Here is a 12,876-nt window from a genome sequence, read left to right on the forward strand (position 1 = left end):
TTGCATATCAAAGTGTGTGTAGTCAGACCTCTTCAGCAGCTGTCAAACGCTGCTAATTGGTATTCAACCTGATAGGAATAATTGTAGCGGTGCTACGGCTGGGATTTTGTCTTTTTCAAGAATAATTCACTTTAATTTTATTGATACCATTACCTGTAACAGTTCCATTTAATTACTTGTATACGTTTATCTATTTGCTTCTGTTCCGTCCTTTTAGTTGCATCACAATTTCACAAATCTTCTATAATAACAGTGAATTAAGGTGTGAAATTTCATTTAACCTCCACGTATTACCTCTGGGAGTGTGTAGTTCATTACAAAGCACCATGTAAATTTACCAGCAGCGACTGAGCAGTCTGACACACTGCTGCCATCTAGTGTAGCTTTGTAACTCCATGCATTCAACAAGTGATACGATCAAACCTGATGACAATTATGGCTACAGATTATTACTGTTATTTTAGATCACCATGGCTAAACAGAGTAGAGAAATAAGACAGACTTTTTTTTCCCATAAATGAAATATTTATTTCAAGCTCCCAACATTTCTACAGTTAAAAAATTACCAGCATGTTTTCCTTCCTTTGTCGTCATTAATATCATCAGCATCTGTTGCCGTTTTTTTTTTTTTAAACCTACACTAATTTACACATCAACAGTTTAAAATGTATCAAAATCTAAAAATTTCCAGTTTTATCTGAAAAACAAGGCAACTGAACACTGTACCCTTCTTGCATGAGAATACTTGTTCTTTAACAAACGTCATACTTATTTTGACAGCATACAGCGTAGTGGCATTCTGGTTTGGTTTTAATGACTACATATGAACAGCGGCACATATATTACATGTGAAAAGAACATGAAATAAGTAAATGTTACTAACAGTAAAGACCATCTGATATCACCGGAAAGACAAAAATAATATTGTTTTCCAAAAATATACTGAAACAACTTTTAAAACAACGACCTTAATGAAGCTTAAGGAAGTTGGTATTCTGAGGTGGATGAAGATGACAGTGCAGATACTAAAATAGTAAAATATGACATTACCAATAACAGGCAAATGGTCATTCAGAGCCACAATCGTCTGTATTTAGTTCCAATTTTTGGCTGAAGTTAAATAAATAGGAGATTAAATTTGTATGTTAAAAGGCATGGGTTAAAACGTGGGAACAAAAGTCAAAGATTCTTTCTAAATAAAACTAAAGATTGCCAGTGAGGGCTGAGTCCATGAGGTCGTCATCTTCATTTCTCATGTACATTGGACTGGGGCGGGCTGGACGCTCAGAACTCAGCATTGATAACGAGGACTCTGAAGCTGAGATGGGCGACCGGGACCAACTATCTGCTTTTATTGGATGCGAGGATGACCCCATAGACAGCGATGATTTCTTTTTCTCTTTGTCCCTGTCCCGTTCTCTGTCTCTGTCCCGTTCTCGCTCCCTATCTTTCTGTTTCTTCTTCTCCTTCTTGTGTTTCTTGTGCTTCTCTCCTGAACTAAGGGGAATGGAACTCATGTAGTCCTGGGGGGGAAGGGGACGCATTGTCTGGTTGTCGTCTGAACTGGGGCTGTTCTGATGGGACTTTTCAGCCACCGAGCTGCTGCCCGACTCACTCTCGCTGTCGTGGTTGAGTGGAGTGTATCCTGGTGATCGGCTGTGGCTCGGAGAGGAGCGGTCATGCTTGGGTGTAGAGCCACTGAAGAGTGGCGATGCTTTGAGGCTAGAAATTTGGGGACGCATAGAGTCGCCAGATCCTTCCCCTGCTTTCTGAAGGGTCACTTTGGCCTTAATACTTGGTGACCCACCATCAGGTTTGCTAATGATAATTTTGGCCAGGCCAGTCGTTCCCACTCCCCCTGTTTTTGGGTCCATCAGCTTCTTATCCCCACTGTTCACACCTGGCACTTTGGCTTTTGCCTCTTTATCAGGCTTTTCCCGCTTGTACTCTCCACTTTGGGAGGATGAGGAATGCTTGGAAGGACCCATGTTTGAAGGTCCACTACTGGGAACATTTCCAGGACCCCCACCAGGAGCAGTTCCTGAAGCAGTGCCGCCTACTGGTGGCCCTACCTCACATCCATCCTCTCCAACTCCACCTACACTCTTCAGTTTGTCTATGACTGCTGTTAGAGATGGTTTCTTGTTTCGACTGGGAGACTTTCCTTTGGCATTGGGATTATTTGCATTGTTCTGACCAGCCCCTCCACCACTTCCACCTCCACCTCCACCTCCTCCCCCTCCTCCACCCCCACCTCCTCCTGTCCCTCCTCCCCCTCCACTTCCACTTCCCCCTGCACTACTTCCATATTGAGACTGGGAGACTCCTGAGAAGTTCATTGAACCAGAAGATGAGGAGGAACTGGAGGATGATGAGGATGATGTGGAACCAGAGGAAGAGCTCCCTCCCATTGGCTTCTGTGAGCTCATGCCACCACCAGAAGAAGACTTGGACCCTCCCGAACTGCTTCCTCCTGAACCCATTGGTGATTTAGCCTTGGAAGAAGGAGGTGTTCCTGGAACCTGGGACTGCTGCATTTTCATAGGGGAGGACAATTTGTCACCAGAGCTACTGGAACGGGAGTGAGAAGGTGAGATGTTGGGCTTCATGTTGGGATTCATAAGAGACCCAGGAGGTTTGCCCCCTTGGGGCTTTATTTTATTACCACTTCCAATTCCACCTCCACTACCCCCTGGTCCAGACAGCCCATGTTTGGTGATTGGGGAAGATCCTGGTTTACCAACACCCATTCCTTGGGAGGATCCTTTAGACTGGGATGAACCACTTCCACCACCTACTCCTGAACTCCCTGGCTTGGAGCTGTTACCTTGTGTCATTGAGCCTTCCTTAGACTTCTTCCCAGAGGAAGATGAGTGAGAGTGATGGCTTTTACTGCTGCTGGTCCCCCCAGCTCCTCCTGTGCTGCTTGTGGCTGAGCTACTAGATGTGTAACCACTATGGGATGAAGTTTTCCCCCCAGTTATGGTACCTTTTGGGATCTGAATTGTAATTTTGGGAATTGGAGGTGTAGCGCCACCTGGAGGTGTTTGTGAGCGTCCTGAACTACCAGGAGACTTGGAACCTCCCCCACTTATGCTTCCCCCAGAGCCTGACCCACCACTTGGAGGCGTATATGGTCGCCCCCCTGAGCTGTGAGAGGGGGACTTCCCATCCTGGTCCATCTTTTTGCGTTTGGGAGGCTTATCTTTAGACTTGCCCTCACTTGATGGAGTCCTGCTACGTTTGACTTGTTTGCCCTCTGTTGAACTGCTCCCCATTCCAATGCCAGAATTGCTTCCTCCACTACCACTATTCTCATCCTTTGTTCGCATCAGTCCCTGTTGGTGTTTAACTTTGGGTTCTGCACTTTTAAAGTCACCACATGCTCCAAGTCCCATCATGAGGGGGCTCTGGGAGCCTCCTCCATGTGTGTCTCCCAAATCTGGAGCTTGCCCCAGAAGTGGTTTACCACCACCACTGCCACCAAAAACTAATCCCATATCAAATGGATCCTTAAGTGAGGGCTCTGGGGTGCTCTGTCCATGTGGAGTGGGATTCTGAGGTGTTCCTGATGGGGTATTCTGCTGGCTGCCAAAACCCTTGACCAGATCCATGTCTCCATCTGCACTGGGAGAACTGTCATCAAAGTAATGCGGGGGGAAGCCATGGCCTGACGTCAGAAGGTCAGGGTTGAAGTCAGCAGCATCAGGGAAGAAGTTGGTGGAAGAGGAATCGCTGGTGGGAGTGGCAGCAGTTGCAGTTGCCTCAGCAATCAGATCAGCAGCATCTGGAAAAGGATTCTCATTGCTGTTGGTATTAAAAATGTCTGCAGAGTCAAACACTGCACTGCCCTGACCTGAACTGGAGGAATCTCGGATGGGAGTACCTAAGGGCCCTCCATCCTCCCCACTGCTGCCCAGGGGGTGCTGCCCATGACTGCTGCCACTGCCTTTACCTGTCTGCTCAGGCAAATCTGACAAGATTTCTGTGATATCAGGCCCGATGCTATCAGAGCTAGAGAGGCGGACCATGCGCGGCGGTCCAGTACCTGGTGGTTGCTGTTGCTGAGCCTGGACATGAGGCTGTGAATAAGGCATGCTGGGACCAGAGGGTGGAGTTCCACACTGGCTAGGTGCCGGAGTGATGCTATGGGGTGTGTCCAAGCCATCACCAGTTAGGTTAACATCAAAGATTGAATTTTGAGAAGCATCTACATCCATAGAAAGGAGCTCACGGTGGAAATCATCTTCATGAGAGACTGGGTGGTGCTGGTGGTGCGGTGGCATGGAAGATTGAGGTTTCATGCCTAAGGCACCTCCAGCAGTTCCAGGCATAACGCCTTTTTCTGTCACCCTTGGACGTTTCTTCTTCCCCTTTGTGCCACCTCCAGGACAGGTTCCAGCAATGCCCTCTGTGCGTGGGGAACCAGATTGAGAATTCTGCCTCTCTAATGGACTAGAGCCGTACAGCGCAGCAAAATCTTGTGTGGGATTGTCTTTCAACAAGTTCATCAACATGGGATGATTCTTAGTGTTGCTTGCAGGAGAGGATGTTGGTGGTGGAGTTTGGTGGGGTGCTGGTGCATTTTGAGAGCTGGGACTCGAACCCACACTTCCAGTTATCTGTAACAGACTTGTGAGTATGGGATTCTGGGTGACTTTGCTGTAATCATCTGAATGACCTTGACCTTGTTGTTGTTGCTGCAACTGTTGCTGGCTAGCTGCCCCTCCTTGGGTTAGACACTCTGATCCTTGGGGTTGCCTCTCTGTTCGAGAAATGCCAAACAAAGAGGTACTTGGACCTGTGAAATTTGGTCCCCCAGGGGGTCCTCCTCCAGTTGGTGTGTTGCCTCCTGGCAGCCCAGACAGTCCTATAGGGTTTGTTCCATCGCCTGCTGCTATGTTGTAAGTTGGACTACCAGAGGGTGGCAGGTTATTCTTCACCATGATCTCGACTGTCTGTGCAATCAGTGAGAGGGCTGGAGTGTCTGCCTGAATGGTCTCTGCCTTCCTCCGAATAGCCCGCATGGTTACAGGGATGGACATGCATCTATAAGAAGATGTAAACAATTGCCCACATTAATGCTGGAAAACATAATGCACATTATATATTTGTATATATGTATTCTAGTAGCTGAACGATTAAAGAATCAGCCAGGTAATTTGGTCAAGCTTTGACATTTCCAATGAACTGGCATCAGCCAGTTCATTAGAACTGGCTGCGTTCATGCCACAAATAAAATGTCTGCAGACTTATCAGCATGCTGGGAGAAATTCATGTACACTGAAAATTACAGTGTACGAATGTGCAAAATTATTTTTAGTGCATCAGTGCGAGTGGCTAACTGGGATGCATATTTTTAGCACCGGGACAGAGCAGTGAGTGAGACTGGCAAAACTGGAATTAGTTATAATGTTCATACTGCAGCTTCTCCCCTGTGTCTGTCTGTTGGTAGAGATCAGCTCCTCCACACAGATCAGACAGCCTGCAGAGGAGTGTTAATCGCTTTTAAGCCCAAGTCATTATGCTTGACATGTAACTGTACATGTGATAAAAGAACAAAAAAATACCACTATAAATAAATAACATAAAATAATTTAGCACAATATGGGTTAAACAAGCCCAACCACTCAAAAAAATAAACATCCAATGTCTCCTAAAAATCCCTGGAGTCTCCCACAAGTTTTAGCAGACTGAAGTACATTTTTATTATCATTCCTTATAGCAAAGCTGATGAGTCCTTCATGGATAGTTCAGTGTGTAGATCATTTGTGTTTCCAAGTTTTGTTTAACTGAAATACTTGATATTACTGAGACATTCATAACTTTCATAACTAATTAAATGTGATGCAAAAAGAAAACAACCTCAGCATTAATATCATTATTATTTATTGGCCATCTGCCTCCCTACTCTCTAAAGATTGGCATCAGCCACTGAAAAAACATACTCGGCGACCACCAGTGCATTAACAAGGAATTCAACTCACCTCTGGACTACTTTGGTGATGAATTCATCAGTGCAGATCAGAGCATCCGATAGTCCTTTATATAGCTTGCAGGATACCTGTCTGGAGTCAATCACCTCCATCACCACTAGAAGTTAGACAAAAACAATTCACATTAACAACAGGTTAAGTGATTCTATAATTTTGTGATTTCAATAAAACTCAAAGTATTGTCAACGTATGCAAGATTACTGAGATTTTGTAAATGTGACGGCTTACCACAGACTAATGATTCATTGACTGGATGCTGAAAAGAGACGCTGAAACTTGAGTCAGTAAGAGGACAAACTTCAAACTGAAGCAGGCCTGCAGTGTCTGAGGGGAAAAAACAACATGTCAAATGTAATTTAACATATCAACCAAAAAAACAACATGAATACGTAGTGAATTGACCAAATACACTAAATCAGAAGTTACAGTCACCTTCTTTGATGGAAGTTCGTCTCACACAGCTACCAATCAGGGTGTTATAAGCTGCCTGGTGACGGATGATATCCAATAAGAGTGGAACTTGTGCTGGATGGCGGAATGGGATTTTGGACACCAGTGCTCCCTGTAGAGAGCGACCATCTTGCACCGGGGCATCTCCATTCAGGAAGTAACAGTGCTGTTGATCTGGTAACAACTATAAGAGAATAAATAAAAATCTAGTTACATGTTGAAATGTTCATGTTAGCTGAATAGAGTATAACAAAATGATTCAGTGTGTATGGCTGTACTGTGTTTATCTGCTCACAGAATAGAAGTGCATGTTGTGTGAAGGTGGTGATGTGGAGCTGCCTTCCTCCAGAAGCTGGAGTTGGCTCTGGACGATTAACTGGTAGAGTGGTGAAAGGCTGGGGGACGCCTCAAATACTGGAATTGCTGTGACAATATTGAAAAAAGTTGTAAGTCCAACTTGATTAAAATCATTTATTAGAGTCCTTTAAGTACAGAGTTACGACTTAATACAGTATTCATGAGGTAAACTCACAAGTAGCGGTGATCATCCTCTGAATAAAGGACAGTGAGAAAGGCATAGGGCGGTTCATCTTGAGGAAAAAACAAGCTGGCAGATCCACGCAGTTGGAGTTAGTCACAGTGGAAAATGAAGGTGTCCTGAAATACACAGAAAATTATCATCAGCTGTCTCTTTCAGTCCTTTATTTCTACATAGTGGCAGTTTTCATAATCAATTGAGGGAGTTTCAGTGCAGGATTTTATAAGTTTCCTGACAAAATGAGCTACACTTTCTTACCCCTTGTTGTCCACTGGGTGGGATCCAGTGATGAGTGGTGCAATTGGGAGCTTGTAGATGGCAGAGGTTCCCTCAATCGTCACAGAGACACTGACACCCAGAGAGCGTGGCACTGCAAAAATCCAATATCGCATTTAGAGCGACAGGTGACATAAGTCACGAGGACAATTACAATGCTAATATGAAATGCACAGATCATATGGTTAGTGTAGTGTGCAGTGTTGTTCATCTTTTATGTGAACAAATGTCGCCCATGTCCTCCAAAAATATACCATTGTTGTCTGAAAGGTTGAGCTGTGAGCCTGTTCCCTCCTCAAATATGTCATAAGGGGACACGTAACACTGAAGAGAAACAAGATGGCCACCACTCCTGGCTGTTAGCAGACCCACACTGCCATGTAGAATGGTCTCCACTGTATTCGCATTGGTTGCTAACCTAGAAAACAAACACAACCAAATGTTACTGAATTACAAAAAAACACACTCAATTCAGCTTTTTCACTTCTAATTTGTAATTTATACCACATGTTACATACATATTTTATGATGCATTTTCCGTTAGGTTTGAAACACACTCCTGAGCCTATTATTTGACAGTAAAATGTGAAATAGTTTGTGTGACATGCAAGCTTTTAAAGAATTTAAAGCTGGCCTGGATCTGAAATCCCAAGCTCCACAGACTGTACACATCATTTATTGCACTGGCAAAGAGCAGCTCTGAGCATCAGTCTTGTAATATTTATTTTAGTTGGGATTGATTAAAAAGACATATTGCTAATTTTTATGCAGCTTGTTTGAAACTCATCAAAGGCAGATATGTCTGAATAAAACTGTGAGAAACACTGACATAAAATAACGAAACGTATAGCTCTAACAACTAGATGAAAACAAAAGCAATCTTACATATACCCTGTCTAAAAAGGTCCGAACTGAATCTTAGGGTCTCATTTAGAAAACTGACCAAAATTTACTGCAAACTTTATTAAACAATATACCACAGCTCCCCAGCAGTGGATAAACTAGTGGCCCCAAAACACCAAAGAATATGACCTAACAAAAAGACATATTTTTAACTTACCTAAACATGTGCATCATCTTGGTGAGATCAAGCTCCAAAGACTGCAGTGCTATATACATCTTGGTTTTCAGTTTACTGTGAGACATAAATCAAGTGAGACAATTATCTAAAAGTAATTAAAACAATCCTCTAGCTTTAGCCAGATATTCTCATAACTTACAAGTGTACTTACTTATCCCCAGGGAGCTTGTATAAGTCGACCAGTCCTTTCAGATGTTTGGAAAACTCTTCAAAGTTCTTCTCCCTGGTGAAAGAAACAACTTTAAGACAAATGCAAATAGGTACTGCTGGTGTTGATACAGAAAAAAACAAAGCTGTAGCTACCTGCTTATGGAAGTGTGTGGTTCCAACTTACCTCAGATGTTGAATCAGCTCAGGACAGCTCTGTGACCGGAAGGCAAGAGAAGAATGATTTATTAAACTTTTAAGGTCTACATTAATGTAAACAGATAATCAATTTAAAGACATGAGATAGTTTTGTTCTCTTAGAGAACCATTCAAATAAATTCTTAACAACTACAGAATTTATGATTAACAATGACCACAACTCTTTTTTAACTCAGCTCTATGAGCCTTATGAAGGTTAGATTAAACTGACTGTAGGATTTTCTCCCTGATGAGCCACTTTGACATCCACTAGGTCGCCATTGGGGTCCAGCTGCACCTCCACATAAAACATATCTGATGTGATGTAGCACTCTGTCCCTGATGGGCTGAGGTGAGAGCCAAGCCTACAGGGACAAAAAACCAAACATAAAAGAGAAATTACATTAAGATTTCTGCGAGTGCTGGTTTAACACCTGCTCAGTAACCTGTTTCACTCTATTTAAAGATTTTAGTATATCAAGCAAGTGACTGTATTTGCTGAATTAGTCCACAAGAGATAACAAGGTAGAAAGTCCAAATAATAACAACAATCTTTCATTCTCTAAGTCTAAGTTCCTCTATATTAAATTTCCAAGATGACCATGTTGAGAGAAATCTGATAAGAGGATGAGAAAACATGATCAAACTCACATGTTTTGTCGAGCAATGGATTCTAGACGATCTGTCATTGAGGACAGCGATGAGACTAGAAAAAAAGGCAGAAGAGAAACTTTAAACAACTTTAAAAATCATATAAAGTTCAAACGTAGCATGCTGCACTCAATTAAATTTTATTTGTATAGCACCAAATCACAACAGAGGTCTCAAGGGACTTTACAGTGTAACTCAACAGACCTTCCTAAAACACTATTTTGGTAACTCTGGCCTTTCCCTAACTTAAATACAGTTATGTCTTTGTCTAATGGTGGAAAATAAGTCACTTTAACGGCAAAAGTCGCACTGCTCTCCTTATGCTTTCTGTTCTATGAGGTGACAGCCTCACCTTTCAGTGCTCTCTGCAGGGTCTCCAGGCACGTGAGCAGGAGCTGGTGACCTGCAGAATTCATTGCACCACGTTTTTCCTGGGAAACAGTTCAAGGAAAAACAGTGAAATAACAAAATAGTTTAGAACAAATAAGTGTTAATAAGTGCACTGGCTTAGTCAGCACAACAGGTTGGACATTTAAATGATTAAACTGTAGTTACACAGGCTTAGGAGAGATGATTTTACAGGAAAAACGTATTTAGAAAATAAGTAATTAATTGCTATAAATGTATAGAATTTGAAAACAGGTTCATAGTATGTCTCTTTTGTGGGTAGCAAGGCTGGCACTGCTGGGTCACTATATGCATTACATGTGTCCTCGTGGCATATTTCTAAGTCTTAAGAATTTGCTAGTTCAAATGTAATTGCTTAGCTAAAGATGCACAAAACTAATTAATCATTTTCAAGACAATAACAAAACCATTTTCCTTTTCTTTTTTTTGTGACCTAAATTTAGCGACTACAACTATGTTCCTACTTTCTCCTAGTTCAATCCAACTGAACTTTAACATGAGAGATAATGGCTCATACTATCACTCTAGTGAGAAAGTTTGGGGATGTCCTCTTGCTCATCAAGTACAGTTTATTGCATTTTGTGATGTAAGGAAATTACTAGTTATTTTTAGCAACTTGTTCTTGCCTTGTTTGTTCTGGTCTGATGGGCATCCAGCCTGTTGTAATTTGTTTAGTTAGTTAAAGCACAACCAGGAGCAGTGACAACTAATCACCAGGCCCATTATCTCTGTAAGAGAATGATGTCTCAGTCTCACCATCGCCTGACGCACAACCTTGCAAGTCTCCTGCCATGGTCGTGAAGCATTGTGTTTGGCATGGAGCCTCTCCAGCAGAGCAGCCATGCGGCTTTGTTTCTCTGCTTCTAAAAGAAGAAAAAAGAAAGAAAAAAAAAGGTTAAAAATTAAGTAACAAAAAAGGTTTTTAACATTATACAAGAATTAGAAGTTGTCTGATTATTGGAATGATTATGATCATGTTAATACATTTAGCTAGAGTCAAAGTACTGACTACCATTTTATTAGGTACACCGGGTTACAATTTAATCAACCATGTAATCATATTCTCATATTTTATGTTTTAAGGTCTGCTGTTTGTGATCTCAATAAATTCTAAATAAATACCTCTCTGTATAGTGCAGTGCCAAAAGTGCAAAATGATTACTGAAGTTGAAACAGCACCACTTTACAACATTGCATTCTTCATAAAGGGAGACTTTATGGTAGGACTCAATTAGGCAAAATAAAAGCCAAACACTTCTCTAAGTACTCCAAAGTGTATTTCACATTAGCTTTCTGTAAATTCTGATTAATCTGGACATCAATATGATTTGTGACTAGGCCTCAAAAAACACTTGGAAATACTTTGTTTTATGTCCATTGTTCGCTCATAAGTTCTTAAAACGTTCCTAGAAAAACACACATCTTAGCACCAATGACAAGAAAATTGTTGAGACTGTTAGTGCTTAGTTTGCTCACTCATTTTCACAAAAACATGCACTATTAAGCCCCTTAAATTACACTTATTGTATGTTACATTTTAAATGTACAACATATACAATCTGGTGTCTTCTGAATGACAGTCTAAAGGCTTGTGCTAGATTCAGCAATACCTATAAATGTACCCACTGATCACTTTGTTTATCTGCAACAGGGTTTGGGTTTTAACACAGTTTTGCTTATGAACCAGGAACTTCATATATCCAAACTACATTGTTCTTTGCATACACATTAGTAGGAAATTAAGAAGCAATTTATGATTTATAGTGTCGCAAAGACGTAAATCATTAAAATCGCATCATATGCAAATAACTAGAAAATTCGCATCCCGATCACCACTGTCAGTCAATGTTTTGTTAGCACAAGCTTAATCTGTCATAATGAGCTACTACAGTTTTATAACTTTACAGTTCATATTTGGTCGGTAGGACAGCTTTTAGGAAACAATAAAACTACTAATCATAATTAGGCAAAACATGGAGGTGCCAATGTAAAGATTTTAACAAGAACGTTAAGTTAGTTCGTGTTTGCAGGAGTGTAAGGATAACAAATTGCTAAGAATTAGCTAGCTCATAACAAGGAGCTCGCTAAGCTAGCCAGCTGCTACAAGCTAACTAAAACAACAGCCTGTCCAGTGCTTTTCAGCCTGTTTGTATGTGTCAACGCTGAAAGTTGAAATGACTCACACAGCTGCAAAACAAAACCAAACTAGTTAGCATGTCAACCTGACACAAAAGTAATAACGTTACACAGTCGGCTAAGTTAGCCGTTAGCCGCATTTAGCCTGTGTCGCCTTGTGCTGCAGCACAGATCATAATAATAGTAGAAATCAGTGAGACAAACAAAGTCGTAACACTGGTCGTGTTCGTACCTGTCACCTCTTCAGTTTTAGCCCGATCCCCATGAGTCTGATTCCCTGCTTGCTGAACCGAGAGAGAAAGTTCTCTCGCAGGGCTAGCGCTCTGCATAGAAACACCAGGCCCCGCCGCCATTGTCCCCCGCTCCCTTCTTGGTGTCCCCGGTTCAGTTTCCCCGCTTCACCATCAACAGTTCCGCCTGATCTGCACAGAAAAACCACAAACTATCTGACTTTAGTCCATCTTACATATAGTTTACTTCACAAATTTAGCTTTAGAATAATTGTAGTCTTATGCAGTTCGTGTAACGTTAACTTTTTATAGATATGCTTTAAAATGAGATAAAAAGTCTTTTTCATTTTTTCCATTATTGCACAATTGTTACTTAGAATTTAGAAATAAATCTAAGGACACACGTCCTTTTTTTTATTTATTCATTTAAAACCTAAAAACAAGTCTGATAGCTTAAAAAAAGACAATCATCTGTAGAAGACTGCAGGTGGCGTTAGATCGCCTCAAATAAATGATTCATGATTTGCCAAGAGCAACAAACAGCCAAAAACCCAGAGAAGGTTGAAATGATGTTAATCGACTTCAAAAACAGAACATGCAGTAGCCTACCGACCTTATTAATATTTTTATACTTTTATACTATAAGTAGTATAATTTATAGGTTCTGCACCCAGATGTGTAAAGCAGTCACATGATGTGATAGGCCTAATTAAAAAGTACATAAAAAAGATTTTAACAGCAAAAGCAGTCATGCATTTGCACGGG

General features: G+C 41.5%; 1 protein-coding gene across 1 annotated transcript; it reads right to left on the reverse strand.

The window, feature by feature from the left end:
• Window positions 1-618: 618 nt before the first annotated feature.
• Window positions 619-12,247, reverse strand: med1 (mediator complex subunit 1). Its single transcript, XM_026351407.1, has 16 exons — window positions 12,114-12,247; window positions 10,502-10,608; window positions 9,690-9,768; window positions 9,338-9,392; window positions 8,919-9,051; window positions 8,676-8,704; window positions 8,493-8,564; window positions 8,321-8,395; window positions 7,515-7,678; window positions 7,243-7,354; window positions 6,979-7,103; window positions 6,742-6,869; window positions 6,429-6,630; window positions 6,225-6,320; window positions 5,988-6,093; window positions 619-5,049 (listed from the first exon to the last, which is right to left on the reverse strand). The coding sequence occupies exons 1-16, from the start codon at window positions 12,232-12,234 to the stop codon at window positions 1,203-1,205; spliced, it is 5,451 nt and encodes a 1,816-aa protein (XP_026207192.1). The 5' UTR covers window positions 12,235-12,247; the 3' UTR covers window positions 619-1,202.
• Window positions 12,248-12,876: the final 629 nt, after the last annotated feature.

This window comes from Anabas testudineus, chromosome 19, assembly GCF_900324465.2.
Source record: "Anabas testudineus chromosome 19, fAnaTes1.2, whole genome shotgun sequence".
In the NCBI taxonomy this organism is placed as follows: Eukaryota; Metazoa; Chordata; class Actinopteri; order Anabantiformes; family Anabantidae; genus Anabas; species Anabas testudineus.